Source organism: Phyllostomus hastatus, unplaced genomic scaffold, assembly GCF_019186645.2.
Source record: "Phyllostomus hastatus isolate PE091 unplaced genomic scaffold, TTU_PhHast_1.1 phas_contig_38, whole genome shotgun sequence".
Classification (NCBI taxonomy): Eukaryota; Metazoa; Chordata; class Mammalia; order Chiroptera; family Phyllostomidae; genus Phyllostomus; species Phyllostomus hastatus.
The window spans coordinates 21,111,275-21,133,415 of record NW_025333869.1 but is presented as its reverse complement, the minus strand read 5'-3'; the positions used below and the strand labels follow the sequence as shown (position 1 = coordinate 21,133,415).

Sequence of the window (22,141 nt, the reverse complement as noted above, 5' to 3'; positions counted from 1 at the left end):
ATTCACCACGGAGTCAGGAAATGCATTTTGACCTGCCCGGCTTGACTAAACCTGTCCTAACTTGTTCTGCATGTCTTCTCATTCTAGCTTTGTTCTCCTTTCCTTGCAATACAATGTTTTTTTTTTCCCCCATCATTGAGTCCACTGAGCAATGCTTAACTCCACCACAGACTCTCAGATCATAAGGGAATGGCCAGTCCCCTGTTTGTGTTTATTCCATTCCTGTATATTTTAATGACAAATTACCTTTTAAAAATGGATATATTTTTAATGAAGCCATTGAAAATAATGTCTTGCTTTCATTACTAGAAAGAATTAACTTTTATGGATTTTCATATTGTAAAATATTTTACTACATGGAATCTACCCTTTATCATTAAAACAAAACAAAACTATAGTGGAAAGGAAAGTGGGATAAAATAATTAAGTTTATTCACTGTCTCTCAAGCGATTTGAACTCAGCCTTACTTGTCCAGAGAAAAGCTGGTCTGTATACCCAGCAGTAGGAGGGAAAAGCTAGCCATTCTAAGTACCTACAGCTAAGCTGATTTCAACCCTTACCCATGTCACCTTCTGGGAGCAGTCTGGACTCATCAGCTGCTAGTGTTTCCCTGTCAGTTATGGTCTATTCTCCTTGCTAAGTCTTGTCTTCCTGGATTGAGATCCTTAACCTTTGTCACATCACTGACTTGGAGTGCCTGCTTGACCACCTGGCAGAAGTGACACCAGCTCTGGAGTACCTCAGCCTGCTCGGGAATGTAGCATGTCCCAATGAATTGGTCAGCTTGGAAAAGGATGAGGAAGACTACAAGAGATACAGGTGGGTATCTAGGGGTTCAAGCATGGTGAAAGCAGGGAAAAGTAGCATCTTTGGGGGCATAATGTACTAGTGGGTACATAGCAGATGTTTGGTAAATATCAATGGATTACTCATGAAAATGCTAAGCTTCCACTTTTGCATAACCTATAGCTATTGACTTGTTTTGTTGTGGTCACAGGAGCCAAGAGACATGTAAAGCTGTTGGGTGGTCTAGGTCAAGGGTTGACAAAATTTTTGTAAAGGGTTGGAGATCATATGGTCTCTACTGCAGCTATTCAGTTCTGCTCTTATAGTACAGAAGTAGCCATAAATAATTTGTAAATGAGTGGGCATGGCTATGTTCCATCCAATAAAATTTTATTTTATAAAAAGGCAGTTGGCCCAGCTGGTGTGGCTCAGTAGATTGAGTGCCAGCCTGTGAACCAAAGGGTCTCCAGTTCAGTTCCCAGTCAGGGCACATGCCTGAGTTGTGGGCCAGGTCCCCAGTAGGGGGCACATGAGAGGCAACCACACATTGATGTTTTTCTCCCTTTCTTTCTCCCTCTCTTCCCTTCTCTCTAAAAATAAGTAAATAAAATCTTTGAATAAGTAAATAAAGGCAGCAGTCCAGATTTGACTATCTTTTGCTGACCTGTGCTCTGTGGCTCTGTGTAATAAGGTCTTCCTGTAGTCTGCTTCAGAGTTACTTTTTGGAGTGAAATTACTTAACATTAAAGTCAAGGGAGCTTATATAAAATCCCAAGAGAAAGTCCCACAAGGCCAATAACTTTGTTCCATAAAGCTATGCCTCAGTGTCCACTGACTATGTGCTTTGATGGGCTCCAGGTAGAAATGATTTTCTTTCTTTTCTCTACTTCTAAACCATCTGCTTTGAAACACTGATCCAAACTCACCTCTGTTGCTGTTACTGATTTCATACTGTATCTTCTTGCCCTTTGATGCCTCGTTAACAACCCAAGTAGTGAGGGCCATGGAATAGGAGCTTGGTAACTTTGCTGGAGCTGTCTTGAAACCACTCTTCCTCTCATGACATGGGTACTAATAGACAGATGCAGGGCGCTTGGAGGACCTCAGATGCCCTCTGCTGATTTGGACTCAGATCCATTTGGATGTCAACAAATGCAGTTAACAGGCAAGTGACTATCCTTCAGACTCAATCCAAGTGGTGGTTGTTGGAGCATGATTCCTGAGGGAGGGTTTTGTTCTATAGGAATGATCCACCTCATGGGCTGGGATGGACACCACCTAAGCCTGTCCCACCTTCTCCAGGTCTGTTCCTTGGAAGATATTGAAGGAAGAGGCTGAGAAGGCTGTTTTCTAGTTGCACATATTGGCAAAGTTGCCATGAGGAATGGGATTCTAGAGGACTCGCACAGCCCAAATCACATCTAGTCAAAATTATTTTATAAAATTCGGAAGTCGCCTACAACAATGGCAAGGCACTCACACTTGGAGAGAAATAGGAATCAAGAGCAGTGGTGGGAACATGAAATGTGGGTGCGTCCAGTTACATGTTCACTATACAGCATCTGATTGATGAGTGGAAGAGTAGGCTCGTTTTATAGTAACTCTGAATTTTTTATTCATTTTGTTTTTTTTTTTGTTGGTAATTTGACAAGCATTCTCATACCTGCATTTGGATGAGATAAATGTGTGTATCACCAGTTCTTTTCTGTGGTCCATAAGCAGCTCCACTTTGTTCATCCTGGAATTTGAGCTTCATTTAACCCTGAGAAACTTTAGGATTTCACAGTAAGACTTTTGGACCCAGAGTTCCTGTGGCATTTGGGTTTCTACAAAGCAATGTAGTCACCTTTTTTTCCTCTTCCTAAAGTATTTTCCTGGCCCTTCATTCACAAAGCATGAGTTCTGCCTGCCTTCTAGCTGTTATCCGGAGCCTAATACTAGGGCCTCTATGTAAATTTATGTGACATTTTCACTAGAAAATTGCTTAAAAAATGAATGATATTTCTACGGTTTACTGTTTTTCACTTTAAGTATGTTTTCTGACAATATGTCTTCTATTAATCATTTAAGCAATAGTAGGAGCCTTAAAGGAGTGTATTCAGAAGCAAGAACCCATGGTTCATTTAGTGCTGTCTAAAAAATTCCTTATTGATTGGCATCCCCTGTGGTTATGTGATGTAATATTTATAATATGTCACCCAGCCATACATCAAAACAAGTATGTCTGTTGTTTCATTTCCATGGGAGAGGTTGATTTCAGAGAGGTCTACCCAGTTTTAGGTCACGCTGTGGCCAACCACTGGACCAGAAATGGGAAGTGACTAGATTCATGGAGTTTTTGGAAATGGCTTCACAGATGCTTTGGTGTCTGCAAATTCTTTTCTTCCCTTCCCCCATACCACCCCTTTTCCTTCCTCACTTAGCCCAGTACCCCCTGTGCACTGGGTTAGATTTTCTTGGCACACATCCCCACAGTAAAATGGGGTCATTAAATCTGCATGTGAGCATGAACTTATTACCAAGTTGTTGAGCAGTGCCCTGGTCCTGCTGGGGCAGGAGCAAAACCATGCCTGGAGTTTCTTTTTGCCATTCATCATAGATCATGGCTGAGAAATGTCCATTGCCATGTTATTATAGGACCTTAAACCTGACCATGTTTTGCTGTGTGTATACACTGTGCTATTTTGGGATGAATGTTGAATGGAGGTGAATGTGATAACCAACAGCCTTTGGGATTTGAGCAGGAAGAGAGTGGGTGAGGCAGAGCTTGGCTTGGGAGACCACCATCGTACTAAGAAACCACGTGGGGCCTCCTGTGGACTTCCATACCGGCAGAAAAAGAAATCAAGGATGGAAACTTGGGTGCCCAGAATGGTCTATTTCTTGTCTTCCTTTGCAATTATTTTCTTTCTTCTTAGTACAGGAAAGAAAGTAGCATGAAAGTCAACCATATACAAGTGCTAGACTTCAGCTGTCAAATAAGGGAGTGGGGCTGATCCATGGTCTCTTAGCTCTACTTCTGTCACTAAACTCTTTGTCATTCATTCTCTCCTGCCACTGCAGTTTTTGGTCGGCCTCTCCTTTTTTCTTTCTCCTCAGTAGGGACCTCTGTATTCCTTATAACATTAAATTATTTAAAATGTGACACCCTTCTTTTGTTCCCTCTAAGGGAACAGCCCTGGGGCCTGCCCAGTGTCTGCAGCACTCAGCCAAAGGGAGGGAGGGAGAGAGGGAGAGAGAGAGGGAGGGAGGGAGGGAGGGGCCCTTTGCAGTCTGTTGGCCGTCCTGGGCTACCACCATTTCCCGGCCCAATAGGAGCTGTAAAACTTGTGGCTTACACAACCCAGCCAGCATTCTCCAGCTAATCTACAGTCTGGGCTTTGAAGATCACAAGAAAGCAAAGGTCACGACCTAGAGATCAAAGTGACAGAAGCCCACAGAGTAATTGCTGGTTACCCTCTGTAGAGGGCCTTGGTCTGTCCTGTGGGTGTATTGTTTGCACGGAGACTTCAAACATACTGCCTAAATCAGCTGGCCTTTGCCAGTTGTCAGGCATTCATTAATGCTGTAGGTGAGCTCACCTCGTCTCATTAGAGTGAGATCATTGTCATCTCTGAGCATCTGGAGTTATTCATTACTCTTTGGTCTTTATTGACTTTTTCTCACAGTCCTCTTTTACCTGGAAGTGTGAGGGGGAGGTTACGTAAGGAAATTGGAGTCATAAGAGAGGAGAACATAGATGTATTTATTGTAAATTAACTTCGAGGCACATAGAATTCAAGCAAGCTAAAGCTTAAAAGGGGTGTAGGCACCACTTAGCTCATTTTCTTCATTGCACAGATGGAGGAGCTCAGGAAGGTGGTACAGACTGAACCAAGAATGCACAGCAGGACAATCACGGAGTCTGGGCTCTTGCCCTTGACCTGTTGGTCCCCAGGCTTTTTGTTAGGAAGACTTCCCTTCTTTTAAATTTTCTTCCCCATACTTTAAAACTTTGTCTCTTAAATGCACTGCATTTAAGCAAATGCTAACTCTTTTTTTGAAATTAATCAGGTAGCCAGTGTTACCAAACAAGGTTGATATAATCCAGTCAAGAGCAAAGGAGCTTGATATTTTGCTGGTGTGTTCACTATTCTTTTAGGTTTTGAGAAGGACTAAAAATGGTTCATGAGTCACCTGTTACTGTCTTCAGGGACCCCAGGAAGGCATCAGTAGTTTAAGCCATCTCCACCCCAACCCAATGCATGGGAGCAAGTAGGCAGCAAGAACTAATGGGTAGAAGCATAGAATACCCTAAATGGAAGGAAGTGAGACAAAACTCCTGTGACCGCCACATCCAGTTCCCTCAGAATCTAGATGCTTTGTATGTCTTGAGTAGAGTCTCTTCAGAGACGGAAACACAGTAGCCAACCCTAGGAGTAGACAATGGAGATCTGTGGTTGTGTGGTGTTACGAGGTAGCAGTTCTGAGCAGGAGAGGGGAGCATTTGTTCTCCTCTGACTTTGAAATCTAGGTGGAAAATGCCAGAGCTTTGGGATTTGGTCAGAGAAAATTTATTCTGGAGCAACAAATATACCAAAAAAAAAAAAAAGCCTTCTTGCTGTTCCTTTTCTCCCCCTACCAGTTTTAGATGTCTCTTCAGAGGAGTCCTTTAAGAAAATGGAGCATTCCATATGAAAAGAGAGAGAACCTGAGAAGCTCTGTGTGGGGGTTTCCCTTCTTCTAGAGAATCTGTTTGCAGAGACAAATAGGTCTTTAAACACCTTCCTTCCCAGGACCTCTGGTCTCCTCTCCATAACCTCACCTTCCACATCACAGCAAGGAGTGCCCTGACTTCATCCTCCAGCCTTAGGACTGTTGCCCAGCCACCTTGAGAAGGTCAGGAAAATTGGAGTTACCCTTTGGAGCTGAGGACTGGAGACTTAGAACTTAGATGGATCTCTTTTCATTAAGCAGTGTCCTGGCTTAACAAGCAGTTTTATAAATCTGAAGCTGTCTCCGGGTGTCGCAGGATTTATAGACGGGGGGTTTCTGCCATAAAGTGGTTTATGATGGCTGCCTTCTGTGTTATTAGTAGCTGTCTCTTCCTTCAACCATTGCTGTTTGATAATAGCCCTAAAACACCCAGAATTACTTACCTGCAAGCCCCATTCCAGATAGCCCCTGTTGACAGTCTGAATAAGTTTACTGCCCTTTTGTTGTACTTTACCTTCAAAACAAACTGATTGAACCATCAATAGCTCGTGGAAGCTGACAGAGGCATGTCATGTGGACTAGCCCTTGTGATTGCAGGTTATCTAAGGGAGTTAACCTTCCCGCATTGTTAACTGAAATGTTTTATGTACTATGCAACTTTAGGATACGGCTGTGATAACCTCAGTAACTAAGTAATACATCACAGTAAAGAGATTTTGGTGCAACAAATAACCCTGGATTAAATTTACAAGGGTTGAATTGATATTGTAAAAGCCTTCATTCTGTGGCTTCGGGAATCCTCTCTTGTATTTTTATGGCAAGCTTGTATTACATTCAGGATTGAAGCTGCAGCTTTTGACACCCCGACATGACCTAGAACAAAGGGAAATAGATCTCCCGAGACTGGGATGGGACAGGCAGGCAGAAAGCCCACTGACTTATCACTTGGCAGAAATATTTGGAAACCATTCCAAACCACTGAGGGGCAGGAAGGCCTGGTAGATGTGCCCGCTGTCTGTGTTATGTGTACCACAGGCATGGGCCATGGCAGACTGTTGGCAGAATTGGGAAGGGGACACTTCAGTACCTTAGAGTTCCTATAATTCCAAAATGAATATTTTTCATGGTGTTATTTTTACTCGGATAGGGGTCCTCAGCAAGACCAGGGGCATCAGCCTCACCTGGGAATTTATTAGAAATGTAAATTCCCAGCCCCACTTCACATGTAGTGAATCAGAAACTCTGGGAGTGGTGCTCTGCGGTCTGTGTTTCAATAAGCCCTCTGGGGGATGTTGACAACCTCTTAAGTTTGAGAACCACTGTACTAGTATAGAAGCTCCCTGAGAGCAGAGACCTTATCTGATATGTGCATCATCTTGTTCTCAGCACCTGGCACTGTTCTTGCCAGGCGCTGACTGCTCCTAGATCGTTTGTTGGGAGAATAAATGTTATGAGTACCTGTAAGACAACATCTCTAAAGGATGAACTTTGGACCCTGGGTTGAGACTCAGACCCAACATTTGGGGAAGGCTTTCCCAGCATCCCTCAAATCTCTCTGAGCAGCAACCACCTGGAAAATCCAGGCTGGCCGCCAGGGTGGGAGTCAAGCCACCCCTGGTATCAGGGTGACTGACTGCCTATCTCACGGGCTATTTTTTTGGTTGTGTGAGAAGAGTGCTCTGAACACGGAAGCTCTGTCATCTAAAATTTTTAACTAGCTTAAAAGCCAGCACCTCTCTCTCTCTTTCCTTTGATTTCAGGGCTGTGATCCAAAGTGGGGCAAAATGACAATGTGCTGTCTGTTGTCGTCATGGTTCCTGCCAGCACCATGAAGACATCCTTCGTTCCATCATTAAACACTGGCTGATTTTGTAATACTGCTGTTTTCTTCACCTGAATATTCATCTTTTCCCACCCTACACTTAGTGGGTGTCTTTCCTCCTTGGAGTCTCACTCCTGACATACTGTTTCTGTCTGCACACGTCTTTATTTGAAAGAATCTGTTGTCATTAAGCCTTTGCTACTACAAGCAGAAGAAGGACGTTTTCTCTGACATTGACTGAGGCTACTGGGAGTTCCACTGGAGGATAGAAAGGTCATTTGGGCTCTTTGTGGACATTTTCTGATTTTGGATAAGGTCAGAAGGCATTTGGAGAGGAAAGGGAGAGGCTCAGGGAGAAATAGGAAAAAAGGTAGTAGATTGAGGCCAGGGAGGAAGTAGGAAGTAGTCCAATTTCCAGGACCTCAGCTTTTGGGGTGAACAGTTCTAGGGAGGAAAAGTATACCTCCAAAGAATTTTAGAGTATTTTGACTTTAAAAATGACTAATATTAAGGTTATGGCTGGTCATAACCTCTAAGGCCTCCAAGTTGTTGTGTCTGGTACTTGAGTGATCAGCTGTCTTTTACCTGGACAGCATATGGAGGTCACGTGGTGATGTGAGGCTGCCTTATGGCTGTGGGAGCTGGCCTGGGAACCCAGGGGTCCACAGAGAAGGGTGGCACACTGTTTGCACCAAGTAACATTTGCACTGAGAAAAAGCTAGTGCTTGGGGTTGCTTTATGGTTTGTTTTCCTGAAGCCTACTTGAAATTTCCTGCTCCTTCTCATCCTCCTACAGCTACTAATTTCTAGTTATTTAGTGAGCAATATTAGGTTCCCTTTCTCTGTGCTCTCAAAACTACTGCATAACTGGTACTTAGCTGTGCTGATTTCTAATTTCTCTGTGTGAGTCTATCATCTCAATTACACTGAAAGCCCCTTTTAGTGCAGGGACCATATTGTTTTCACCTCTATACATGTACCTAGGGCATGGCACATAGTAGGTGCTCAAGAAATATTTAGGCAGCTGAACTTGTCTAGAAATGAATTGTTATTTTCTTGAGTTAATGCTAATTTCCAAGATGACATGAGGGTGAGCAAAAAAAAATTGTTCCTGTCTTCACGAAGCTCATGGTTTAGGTGAGGACATCAGCTGAACTACATTCCTGAGTACCAGACACATTGGCGGTCACCCCGACGCATGGTGGTCACCCCGACCTTCCTGACTTGTCTCTATCTGTTCTCTTCCAGATGCTTTGTTCTGCACAAGCTGCCCAACTTAAAGTTTTTGGATGCCCGGAAAGTAACCAGACAAGAACGAGAGGAAGCTTCAGTCAGAGGGGCGTTCATGAAGGTGGTGAAGCCCAAGGTAAGCTGCCTACTTCCTGGTCTTCTCAAGGGATTTATGCCTCACCTCAGTGGTTTCTCTGTGAGCATGGAGGCTGTGCTCCTATGTGTGTGGAATGCAGGAAGGATCTCATGCCACATTTTGTCCCTGGGTACACTGTTAGCCAGACAAGAAATGGGCTAGGTGTAAATAGGGTCTCCCCAGACCAAGAGGATCTTATTTGTAAGGTGATTTCACCCAGGTGGGTCTTTTACCAATAAAGTAGCACCATACACACCCTAATGGTGATGTTCCAGGGTCGGGTGGGATTTCAGGCCTCTTTCTAGAAGATGGTTCATTTACAAGCTGGGGCCTCTGCAGGTCTGAAGCTGAGAAAAGAGAAAGAACAAAGCATTGGGCCCTTACTCTTTCTCAGGTAGCTAGGATTCCTCTAGCTCCTCACAGGAGGTCCTTCTTTCCTGGGACCAAAGGGGAACCATGGAAGAGTGATTTTCTTGGGTCCACAGGTAAGAACCCAACAGCTCTTGGAGATCTCAGTGGCAGGAAGGTGATTTATCTGACAATGTGAACTGGTACTAGTATGTGCTCTCACTCTGTAGCTCTCTCGAGTTCATGGGAATGATGTTTACTGACTGTCCAGGTGAGTCCACACTAAGGCTGTGGAAGTGACCATGGTATCATCTTAATGACAGCATTGATGAGGCAGGGGAGACTTGATTTTCAGACACAAGGGAGATTTTTAAGGACATGAACAACTATCTTATTAGCAGGAATTCGAGTCCTTCAGTGAAGCCCAAGGCTGGGGAGTGCACTTGGTGACCCTCGACGACCTCTTTGGAGACCCATCACTGCCTGGGGCTCTGTGGAGCAACATGGTCATTTCCTGTGGGATCCTAGCTTGTGTGTTGAAAACACCAGTCCAGAAATCCTGGAGGTCTAGGTTTTCCTCACCTATTGACTTACAGTGTTCTGTACATGCATTAGAAATGATTAAGAGGGAAAGAGAAAAATCAAACAAACAGAACCACAACAGAAAAAGGAAATCTCTTCCATCAAGTTGCTCAGTGGGCAGTAGACCTCAGGCTACCTTCTTTACCTGAATCCACGAGGTGCAACTTATTTCCCATTATGCTGAATACAATTGCTGGCAGTTGGGGAAATATGCAATATGGAGGGCATAATTCTGGCAGATAAATGTATGGTTACCTGTTTCAGCATGTGGGAAATTAATTGAGTGATTTCATTTAGTAGCTATTAAAGTGTTAACAGTTTTCCTTATTGAGGCAAATTGAAAGTATTGTCATGACTGCCTTCAGTTATTTCAGCTTTTGTAATTTTGTCCAAATGAAATAATTTATTTCTTGTCCTCCTTTATTTTTTTTTTCTTAAAAGATTCCAGAGACAGCTGCATCACCAGACCAAACAAAGCACAACAAATGAGCTGTTTATAATACTTTGGGTTCCTGTCTATCTTACATTTGTGACCTTCATGTATATGGGCACTTTATAGACCATACCAGTATTTCTTCTGCGGTCATTGTCTTTGACATGGACAGCTCTGTGCTGCCCCTGAAAGTCTGAGGGGGTACCAAATCCTATATGGGAGTGGGGTGCTTTATATGTGCCTACCACTGTTCTAAGTTTCCTTATATACAGATTTGTGAGCCCTCACATGACCCTGTAATGTAGAAACAAGGAGCATTGGCTTATTCCAAAGATGAAGTAACTCAGGCCTAGTGACGTTAATTGGGCTGCCGGAGTCACCAGGCTTGTAAGCACTGGAACTTTACCTGCATGTCTGACCGCAGAGCCAGTGAGCTAAACCTTTTCCCCATGCATCTCTCTGTTTGAACAAAATTTCGTAGGAAGGTCTAAATGAAGACAACAGGAGAAGCAGGACTGTTTTGTTGGAGCAGAGGTGGTGGCAGAGGAAGGAGGTGATGGGGTCTGAAATCGTCCCCTGTCTTTGAAAGCAAATGGGAATGGCTCTTTCAAGCCCAGTAATAGCTGGTTGTATGAGTCATTAGAAATTTAAGCAGAAACACTCTTCAAAGCTCTAAATTAGTTTCTGATCAATGAAGGAAGTATCTCATGTTTGTGTGGTTGACTCTAACATCTTTACTAACTGTATTAAGCTTTAAAAATATCTATTAATTATTTGAGGAGAAACAGAAGTACTCCGACAAAGTATGGGGACCTTTGGTTGTTGTGTTTTTGTGGAGTCCCATGACTTCCAAACTGGAACGAACTTCAGTAATCACCTGGTATGAGACCTCATTTAAAGAGTGAAGGAACTGGGAGTGGCTTGTATTTTCTTAAGCCCCAGAGTCCCATGAGATGGACTGGGACCCAAACCTAGGAGTCTGGGCTTCCAGTAAAGTAGTCTTTTTTTGCCATGATCCTTCAAGTGCACCAGAGGATTCCTCTGTGTTCCTGGTCTCATATCAAACTGTGTGCCTCTCAAGAATGGCAGGAAATCCTCTTTCATCTGTTTTCAGAGATACTCACTTGTACTTTTCTTGCAGATAGAGAGAGGCTAAATGAGATCTTTGCTGAATTAATAAATTGAGGTTAAAAAAGGCCGGTTCTTGCCTGCTCACAGTATATACAGACATATGTTTGTTCCTATGCAGGTGTGTATATATGCTTTCCATCTCTGTGTATATATACATATATATGTTCTGGGAGGTTTGTGTACGCCTGGATCGGTTCCTAAGTGGAGTGCAATTTCCTCCCTGTGAATTGCCAATGCTGTGCTGAGCACACTCGGTGAAGACCTATTTTTCATAACAGCATCAGAATCTCAAGTTGGCTTCTGTCCTTTCCAAGGCAGCAGCGGCCTGTTGTGCTTATTCAGCAGAATGCGCTGATGGATGATCAAGGGGGCTGTGATTTGGGAAGCTGTTTTCATTTTATTCCTGACATAAAGTATTTGGGAGAATGGAAAATGCCTCTCCAATCACAGCCCTTGCCTTGGAGGTAGGGAACGGGCAGTGTGGGTGTTCTTGGCTGATGCAAATACAAAATCCTCCAGCATCTAATAAAACCCTATCTCCCAGAGGTTTGATTTGGTACCTGGCAACCCTGGTACTTGAGCTCAAGTTCTCTCTCACTTTGTCTCCTGATGACACAGTTCTCTTTCATTGCTCTCTTTTGGCTTTTGTTGTTTAACAGGTGCCTTCTGTCTGAGGTCTGATTGTCCTACAGAAAGATGTTGTCATTCATTAGGGAGTGAGTGATACCTATGGCTACAATGGACTCTTCTAGACTCATGTATGTGTATGTATTTGTGCAATGTTAATGGACTTACAACAGCTAGGCTTTGCTCATTTCCCAGAATTATGAAGAAAATATATATCTTTGTCAAATATTGGCCATTAAATTGTACCATTGTCCATGCAGAGAGTACCAAGATGGATGCAGAGAAGGCAGAGGACCCTCCCCCAAAGAAAGACTTCTGTAATGACCAGACCATGACCCCCCTCTCCACATCAGGGAGCATAGATCAAAGCCGTGCAGAGGACTGTCCAGGAGGGCATGTGTGGCAGACATGCCAGCCCTGCACATCAGAGAGACAGTTCAAGAATCCGACAGCCAGAATTGTTTAATTATGTCCTGGCTTTGTAATTATTCATCCCTGTTCTGGCAAAGAGCACAGTTGTCATTTCTTTGACATAATTATTTAAAGCTGAGCCCTCTTGTTTACAGGCACATATATGAAGTTGGCTACTAAGTATTTAATAGAAGCAATGGGGAGAGTAACTACTGGGGCAGCTAGACTGAGAATCACAGCCTATATTAGAAAGCGTTTCAACATGTGTATTTTTGTTTGTAATGATGATCATTCTCTTAGAGGTTAGATATGGAAATAGGTGTGTTCGTGAGTGCCAATATGTCCTTAAAAATAGGTCAGCAAGTCTTTATGCAGACATGCCTGGGTTTCCTATCATGTGTAGCTCATGTATTTGTTAGTTTACTTATTTGTGTGTGTATCTTTGGGTAGTGGGAGGAGAGGGGTATATAGTGTATGCGTTTGTTTGTAAGTGATAGGAAGAGAAAGAGGGAAATGTGATATGTTAAAGGAGTAAACTTCTGAATTCCTGTACCTTCCATAAATCTTTTCTATTCTCCTTAAAGTAAAAGTTGAAAGTTACTTTGGTCCAAAGATCACTACACTACACAGTCCTGGTCTTGACACTTGGACCCTAACTTCCCTGGGTAACTTTAGTTTTTACCATCTATGTCCAGGTTTTGGAAGCAACAGGAAGGCAGTATTCACCTGCTGGGCTGTCAGCTCCATGAGTACAGGAACTCTGCTTTTCTACTCTTACATCTCCAGTGCCTGGTCAATGGCAGAGGTTCAGCCAATACTCCTCAAAAGAATAAACCATGGACCTGACCATGGTGGCTCAATTGGTTGAGCGTCACCCACAGGGTGAAGGGTTGCCAGTTTGATTCCTGGTCAGGGCATGTGACTGCGTTGTGGGTTTGGACCCTGGCCAGGGGCATGTGCAAGAGGAAATGGATCAATGTTTCTCTCTCATTTCAGTATTTCTTTCTCAGATTGATGTTTCTGTCCCTCTCTTTTCCCTTCCCTTCTTCTTTCTCCAAAAATACATACATAAAATCTTTAAAATGTGTATTAAAAAGATAAACCATGAATAGAACAGACTGGAAGATCCATCACAAAAAGTGGTCCATTTTTTTTATTGCCTAAATATGGTCCTCTGGAAAAGCAAAAAGGGACTTTTGCCTTAAGGAATTATAATAATTTGAATCTGTGTGTTGGCAGAAAAGAGAGATTCTGAGGTATTTGTTTTTCAAAAGGATTTATCTGGCATTTCTTATGATGGCAAAGCTGAGGCTGCTGCTATCCCTGGGCCCTGGCTTCCTCGTCGGGCTCATTGCTGGGGGAAGTGAGGGTACAGTTTGGGTCGCATGCTCCCTATCACTGCTCACCTTGTTCCCTGAGTCCTTCTCTCAGAATCTACCTGCTCAAATGAGGGCTTTTAGGAATGAAAAGTAGCTTTTGTAGAAAACATGTTGGGGCACTCCATAAGTGTGTGTACAGTTAAAATGAGATTTTTCTTTCTCTTAGCTGTTATTTTTTAATTTTTTTGGTCTTACCATAAAGGAGAACAGCCTAGTGGTTTGCTTGGTTCACTTAGCTGTTTTTCATGCCTAGTGTAATTTTTCCCTAAATGTTCCCTTGTGCTAAATAAAGTATAGTCTATATGTCTCTCCTATCTTCTGTTAGCTTTCTCTAGCCTATTGCAAACATGTAAAAGTTTATCAGAAAATACATGTAGATTGATTGCAACTACTAACAGTCATTCTATACTTAATATTTTCAAGACTATATATTTCACATAAAGCCAGGGTATGTCTGTAAATAAATATTATAAACCACATGTACATATGGCTAATTAGACAATAAACCAATGTACATTGAAAGTTCTCTGCTGTGCCAAACATTTCAAAGAAAACTAAAAATGTCACTTGAGCGCTGGCCAGGTGGCTCATTTGTTCGGAGCGTTATCCCATATACCAAAAAATTATAGGTTCCATTCCTGCTCAGGGCACTTACCTAGGTTGAAGCTTTGATCCCTGGTCAAGCACATATGGGAGGCAACCAATCAATGTTTCTCTCACATCAGTGTCTGTCTGTGTGTCTGTGTGTCTGTCTCTTTCTTTTTCTCAAACCAATAAATGCTCACATCAGGATTAAAAAAATAAAAAAGACATTCAATTTTCTGGATATTTCTAACTACCTGAATATGTTAGTATTTTGTACTTCTGTTTTCACATAAATGGTTTTGTTTTTGTCTAGAGACTTCTATTTTCAGTTACTTTATAGTAAATTTTTAGGGGAAAACATTTTTTAATTAGTTTTGTTTTTGGAAGATGCTTAGGCAGTATAGAAACAACTTATAGGTTTAGAAACAACTCCAGGAGCCAAAAATTTGCAGTTTGTTTGGTTTTCATTGTTCCTACTAATTTCACAGTTTGCCACATTGATTTGAGGGAGAATCCCTTAAGGGTTTTGTATTTCTCCATTTGTAGCACCATGTTATCCCATGTCTCAAGTAAATGCTTTAAGTATTGCTCTTTGGAGGCAATTTGGGTAGCTTTTCATTGCTTTGCACTTGGATAGCATCCCTCCAAAACAGAGATAGACTGTTACATAAAAAGTTGTGTCTCCAGTGCCCTGGCAAAGCCCTATGGACAGAGAATTGAAATCCACAGCAGGGGGAAGGAAGTGAAACAGTGGCAGTTGCTGGTGGCAGCAGCCTCTCAGAGCCACTCCCAGAAGTCCCTGGGGCCTGACCAGGTGTTAAGCACATAGTGGGTCTCACTCTTTATTAAGCCCAATGCCTAGTGAGGTATTGTGGTATCTCTGTTGCAATCATTGGCTTTTACTATATCCCAATGGCCCAGCTCCACATTTTTCCTATAGCATGCTCACTTTTGCCCAAAGCCATTTGGATAGGCACATGCCTAGAGGATCATGGAAGGAAGTGGTAATTTGGGGGGAATTAGATAAGTCTTCCTAGGTACTTCCTAGATAATCTAGAGTGTAAAAAATTGGGAGAAGTGTGGTAGATTTTGTTATTTGTTTAAAATTGTTACTTTCTTTCTGCCCTTGCCATGGGGAAGAATACATTTCCCCATCCCATTGACTTTGACCTTGGCCATGACGCTTTGGCCAATGGGATTCAAGTGGAAGTGATAACATGCCAGTTCTGGGCCAAGGCCTTATGCGGTGCCATGTGTTTTCACTCACTCTCTTGCATGTCTGCCACTTGCTATGAAAACAACATGAGAATCACACTGACCAGACCTGAACCTGACCTGAAGTCTAAAGCTGAAGTAGAACTACCCAGGGCAACCACAGATTTCTGCACAAGAAATAATTGCTTATAATCCACCACGATTTTTGAGGAATAGTGTTATTACAGATACCTGACTAAGACATAGGCCATCCATCCACACATTCTTCTCTCTGGTCCTTCCCTGGCCACTTGATCCAGATCTCCTAACTAGGACACAATTTGGGTTTTATTTAAGTCACAACACCAACTTCTGTAGGCTTCCTGCATGCTTAACTAATTAGGATCACAAGGCCAGCCTTAGGTGCATTATTACATGCAGTGAAACTTTTCTGACATGTGAGTAGAAACAACTAGCATGTATTAAATGTCCACTGTGTACTAGATACTGTACAAGCAACTTAAAAATGTCATCTCTAAATTTCTCCTTGAACTTGAATGTACAAATGAGGAAATGGATGATCAGAGAACTTCCACACATCACCTAAAACTACAGAGCAATGTGGCTCTTTCAGGCTATCTAGGCCTGAAAGCTCATGATGTGTCCCCTTATCCCTTACATTGCGTTAAGTAGGCATAAGGATGTGATGGTAGGCAGGAGTAAAAAAGCAGGAAGACCAAATCATGGAAGTGTGCCAAAGGTAACTTTGTCATTTTCAATGTTGATCTTGTCCTTGTGACCACTCCCTCAAAACTCACTTTGGTGAAATGCATGGGCTAGGCAGAGAATTGCAGAAGCCAGACTGAGAAGGGTTCTGTCTGTTAGGCCAAGTTTATGATTTTATGTGAGGATGAGGAGGGAACTTGGCAGGGTTTAAAGTGAGAGGAAAGTTGGGCAGGTTTGTGTTAGGTCCCTGGGTGTCTGGAGAGGGAGCATAGCACAGCATGTATTTGGGAAATCTGTGCAGAGGCAACTGCTGGCCCGAGGCTATTCGGCATTCAGTACACCCAGGCCAGTGTTGGTGCTCAGGTAGCCACAGAGGTCAAAGATCAGGGGCTGAGAGCCTCTTTCTGAGACTGCTGGGAGGAGTCTGTGTGGTATCGAGCCTCTCAGACTCAGATAAGGAGAAAGCCAATGGCTGTCAGAGACCCAATAGCAACTCACCTGGTGATGAATACATGATATTCTAAAAAGTCCCTTGATATGTTCTTAACTGAAATGTCCTTTTCCCTATGGTATCAGATGCCTTAGTTTTAAGGAGGGAATTTAAGTCTTAAGTGGGCCATGAAAAGTCCTCATTCATGTGATTTCTGGTAATGGCTGAGATGGAGCCTGAATAGCCAATTATATCTATAATCTGTATATTGCCAACTTGAGCTTTTCTTGATCTACTTTAGAAGTTTTTGGCATTTTACTTTTGCAATTCATGTTTGTGATTACTATTTTTAAAAAATTAAGCTTGAAAGGAAAGAGAAGAGGAGAAGAAAGTAAAGATGCTTCTTTAAGAAAGTGAGTTCTCACAGAATAAAGTTAGGGTGCTGATTTAAAGTTATCCAATTTTACAACTAACATAATCCTAAATTCCATGTTCAGCTTCAGGGCTGTGCAGGGAGCTGCTGTAAGCAGATATATTAGTGAACTTGAATAACACCTTATCCTCAACATGGTTTATTCCACTTGTCCCCAGCTTCCACTAATTCTTTGCTTTACGGCTGGTGATTCCAGGCCAGTGATGAGGAATGGATTGGAAAAACTGGAATAACTTGTCTGGGAACACAAAAAATTCCAGCAACTGAGGTCTGAGAGAAGGGAAAATCCTGAAAGCACCAATGTTCCCACCTCTCAGTTAGACTAGGGCCTTGCTCTCTCTATCCTTCTGAACTTTGTGGCTTCATAAAGCTCCACCTAGCTTAGAAAGTCCCTTCTCAGTCCATAGACATACCCAGTGGTAGGAACTGAACTATTGGGATGATAGGCATCCTGGAAGAGGAAACCTGTAGGATGGATGACCCACTAAGGAAAAATTCAGGAAACTTGTTCTGAAGCTCACTTTGATTACATGTTAATATTCTTTGCAATTCTGTGGCTAATGGAGAAGGAGAAAATGAAGATGGCATGGCCCCAGTTTCTGCTCTAGAGTTCTGGTTATTTCCAAACTGCTGGCAACTAATAGCAGGTGTCCTAGTTTGCAAGGGCTTCCTTAATGAAATACCACAAGCAGAGAGTTATGATACATTCCCACTGCTCCTGCCTGTTTCTCCAGCAAGCTTATTTCTCCCTGCCAAGAACTCCAGGAATATCGGAGCTCCCAGGTGTCTATTGGATTTGGTGAAAGAGAGCTGGTTACAACATTCTAGGAGGTATGTTTTTGCTATCCCTTGTTTTGTCTACCTGTGGTCACTATGTACCTGCTCCCACACCAAATGCTTTATCATTGTCTCTCTGACTAGGCAAAGTAGTGTTTCACAAGCATGATAGAGCAGGTCTGCCGTTGGGGTCTCTAAAGGGTAGTGGTACAATTAGCTCTTTTATTTGCTTTTCTGCTTCTTACAGTAGAGTATCTTAGGTTAACAGACAGGGCACCATCAATAATACACAGATGCTTTGTAATTGGGGCTTCCTTTGATGTTAATTTATCTAAGTTCCATGCTATTTTACACATACTCGCCCTTTACACCAAGGACACTTTAGGATAATTTTATTTTTATGTGAATTTTAAAATATGGCTGTAGATTTCGAGCTGTATTACCTGAATTAGAACTCATTGTTTCTTTTCAATAGCTAGCTAATGCTCCTCGGTAGGCTCCAAAGACTACACATACATGTGTGTGTTTGTGTTTGTGTGTGTGTGTGTGTGTGTGTGTGTGTGTGTATATGCAGAAGTAATGCATACTTGAATGTGGTTGGTAGGGAAATACTATGGGTGTACTAATTTATAGTTTTAATTTGAACATTTCATCTAAAATGTCATATTAGTTTGCTTTCATGTGATATTGTTATGTTAGAGGGTTACATGGTAATGATTTTGTAATAAAAGATTTTGTAACAAAAAAGGGGTGTTATCTGTGCCAAATCCTATATTTCTTTTTCTTTTTTGAAGTGGAGAGTTTTAAGTGGGGCTTCTACTTCATGACACCTTTAACTCATAAATGAAATTTAGAAATGAGTCACTTTTTGTCGTTTTTGTTGGCATTTTGCATTGTTACAGAGCTATCTGGCTTAGGGACCTCTCTCCCGTGTTTTATTTGGCCCATTTTTATTCATTTCTCCCCACCACCCAACCTTCACTTTTGTTTTTGACATGATTCAAGGAGTTGCCTCCAACTGTTCTTTGGGGAAGGTTTAAAGTCTGAATTTATTGTGGCTGTGATATTCCACGGAAAACCTATGATTCTTACTTTGTTCATAAACTGTTGTCAGATCTGCTGCTTCAATTAGGGGTCAGTTCCACTCCAAGTTTCAGGTTTCATTTAGGTTTGTAGTAAAAGCTGACCTTCTGTCTTTTGCCTTCATTTCCTCATTGTTAATACAGGGAATATAATGCCTCCTTTCACATTTGTTGTGAGGATTAAATGAGATAGTATGTATATAGAGCTAACACTGTTTGTAGTGTGTAGAATTAGGGCCAGCTAGTACCCTTAGCTGTGTAATTTAAAAACATCTCTGTTTTTGTGGCATTGTTGTATCATTGGTTTGTGTGGGTGAACATGGGGAAAGTAATTTTGACTTGAAATGGGGGTATATTAGATGTCTGGGGCTGATATAACAAAAGACCATAGACTGGGTGGCTTAAATAAAAGAAATTTATTTTCTCGTAGTTCTGGAGACTGGAATTCCAGATCATGGTACCAGCATGGTCAGATGGTCGGTTCTAGTGAGAGCTTTCTTTCCCAGCTTGCAGATGGCCACCTTCTTGCTGTGTCCTCACATGGCAGCGGGGGGAGGAGAGAGAGAGAGAGAGAATGAATATGAGAGGGAATATTAGGAGGAGGTTAGGGCTTTAATATACAAATATTGGAGGGATATAATTCAGTTCAAGGAGGTATTGCCCTTATACTCCTGGTAGTTTAACTGAATTTTATACTTCAATAAAATGTTTCTAAGGCTTTTACTAAGCGTCTAAGCATCTCTGGATGAGTGTAAAACACATAAAAGAAAGAAATATGGGAGGAGAAAGAAAGCCTCCTGTTCATTCTGGGGAAGCTGAGGTCCTTGAGTTTGGGCGTCTCCCCAAACAATGCACAAGGCCATTTTGTTCTTGTGGTGATGGTGGAGGCAGGCAGGGCAAAACAGAGATGCAAGAAAAGTCGCTGTGCTGCAGAGGTCAGAGGAGCTTCCACAGTCACTGGTGGGAGCCAGAGGACCTCGGTGCAACAGCCCCAGTGAAGTGCAGTGGAGCAGAGAAGTGTCCGCGTGGGGCCCATGGTGGGAAAAAGATGCCTGGTGCAAAACTAGGCCCTTAAGCCCTTTCATTTGGGTGACCTTGGACTCAACTCTCTTAATCCTCCAACTCCCTTGGTGAATCTGGAAATCGAGGCTGATGTTTAGATCCTGGAATTTATCACTGTTCAGCCCGCTTTTGCCCCCTGGTAAAATGGAGAGAACTGGGGAGTGGAATCTTGGGGCTGGTTATACACATCCAAAGAACATTATCTCATCGTTAGAAGGGCTTTGAAAACCCAAGGTTAAGATATTGGATCTCTGGATAATTAAAAGAGAACCAAGAGCTATAGTGCATGAAGCAATTTTTTTTGAAAATTGTTTTAGTTCAGTATCATTATTAAAAAAAGTAATTTCTACACTCATTCTAATTTTTAGTCATGGGATGTTTTGGAAAAGATTAAGGTACAAATCATGTTTTTCTTCCTTGTATTGAGAAAACTCTCGATACTAGCTTGTGACTTCTGCGCTTTGAGATTAACAGAGGCCTAATCTGAATCCTATGAATTGCTTTTGCTTAGGTAAAAATGGGTAGAGTAAGTAAAGCAGACTAAAGAATGAAAAGCTTTCCTTCTTTGCGTCCCCTCCCCTCTTCTTTTGCACATTATATGACTAAATGTGCAACTTTGTTCACATAACTGCTACAAACAGTTCACTGTGTAGGCCAAACGCTCTCTAATGCAGTAAAATTAAGAAATAATATGCTTTGAAAGTGATTTATGAGTGTGGTTAAACTGCCAGATTTACAAAGAAATAGTTCAGATCTTGGGAAGCCTCCGGAGTCACGTCAAAAATGAATTTGACCATGATTTAAACTGCTACTCTTCTTACATGACATTTAATATGTGTACTTTGGAGGCCCATATGTCTTTAATAAAATAGCATTAAGTTTTAAATATGATATGAATGCAGCCAGTTTCTAAATTCATAACCTTTTCCACAACTCCAAAATGCTAACCAATAAGGGAGTTATACACGCAATAAAACATAAACCTTAGAAAATAGCTTTTTATTAAAATGGTTAGACAGTTGGCAGCTGGGTTGCCATGTAATAAATACTTACAGCATTGTGGGTTTATCAGATGTTGTTTATCCTGCAAGCAACAGGGACCAGGCTACTAATTACAACCCCTGTGTAAGAGCAGTTTACGCTAAGCCCCACTGAGTGTGTTGGACCGGCAGAATAGTGTTTTTGAGAGTCCTGGACAAGAAGTCCAGAGATTTAGGGTCTAATCCTTTTCTATGACTTAAAGGAGTATGACCTTGGGCAAGTCACTCCATTTCTGTAATTTTTTCAGTCTGTGTCATGGGGCAATAATCTCTGCCATGTCGATTTGTTGTGACAATAAAAAACAAATACTTGCTGGGCATCTGACACAGTGTCTGGCACATAGTAGATGGTCAGTAAAGAGAAGTGACTGCTTTAAAAGAAACCTTCAATAACAAATTAATTTAGACACAATTGGTAGGCCCCTTCTATCAGTGATGTTCTATTATAACTCTAGAGTGGCATGAAGAAAAGGTAAGCCTGTAGCCAGAAAGTGGGTGTGAGCTTCCTGGAGAATGAAGAGGAAGCTCCTTGCTTTACTCACCTCTGGAAGGCATGAGCATGTCAGAAATGAAAGAGGGGCATATTTGGTTCAGGGAGAGCAGGGGCTGTGCTGGTGGTCCCCATCATTCAGCTGTCCCTGCAGATGGACATGAGGTCTGCAGTGCAGCCTTTCCCTGCCTTTTGGGTTACCCAGTCATAGACAATGTGAGTTTTTCCTGTAAGGGGTACTGCATCACAACTGAAGGACTTTCAGTGCTGCTGCTGCTACTGTGTGCATACAGGTGTGCAAATGTTTAAACAGATCTCTCTGTGGAGTAGTTTTGAAGTAGGGCTTCCCAATCTTCATGTTGCTAAATGTGTATGTGCAATTTGTTTTGCTCTATCTCAGATGAAACAGCCAGCCTGACAATGGTCTGATTGTGTTTGTCCATGCAACCAAATATTACCATCCTCCACAAACTTCCTTAAGAAGGAATTCCTGAATTTCCTAAAAGGGCAATTTTAAGTTACATCAGAACTTGGCCTCTGGGTCTCAGGGTTCAGACATATGTGTGGTAATCAAAGATCAAAAGGCCCAGGGACCATTTCATTCTGTTTTATTTTATTTTTGTATAGTATTAAAGCAATGTTATGATCTCGTTAAGGGAAATTAACAAAGAAAATCTTTTAACTGTATTCCCTATGTGCTAACTTTATGCCTTTTCATTTTCTCTGTTCTTTTCCAAACCT

At 42.1% G+C, this 22,141-nt stretch overlaps 1 protein-coding gene across 2 annotated transcripts in view; it reads left to right on the top strand.

The window, feature by feature from the left end:
* LRMDA (leucine rich melanocyte differentiation associated) overlaps window positions 1–22,141 on the top strand; it is a 1,077,770-nt gene that overhangs the window by 633,350 nt on the left and 422,279 nt on the right. For both annotated transcript variants that reach the window (XM_045842270.1, XM_045842271.1), the window contains 2 exons: window positions 681–820; window positions 8,553–8,670. In XM_045842270.1, coding sequence (XP_045698226.1) covers window positions 681–820; window positions 8,553–8,670 — 258 coding nt within the window. The remainder of the gene's footprint in view (window positions 1–680; window positions 821–8,552; window positions 8,671–22,141) is intronic.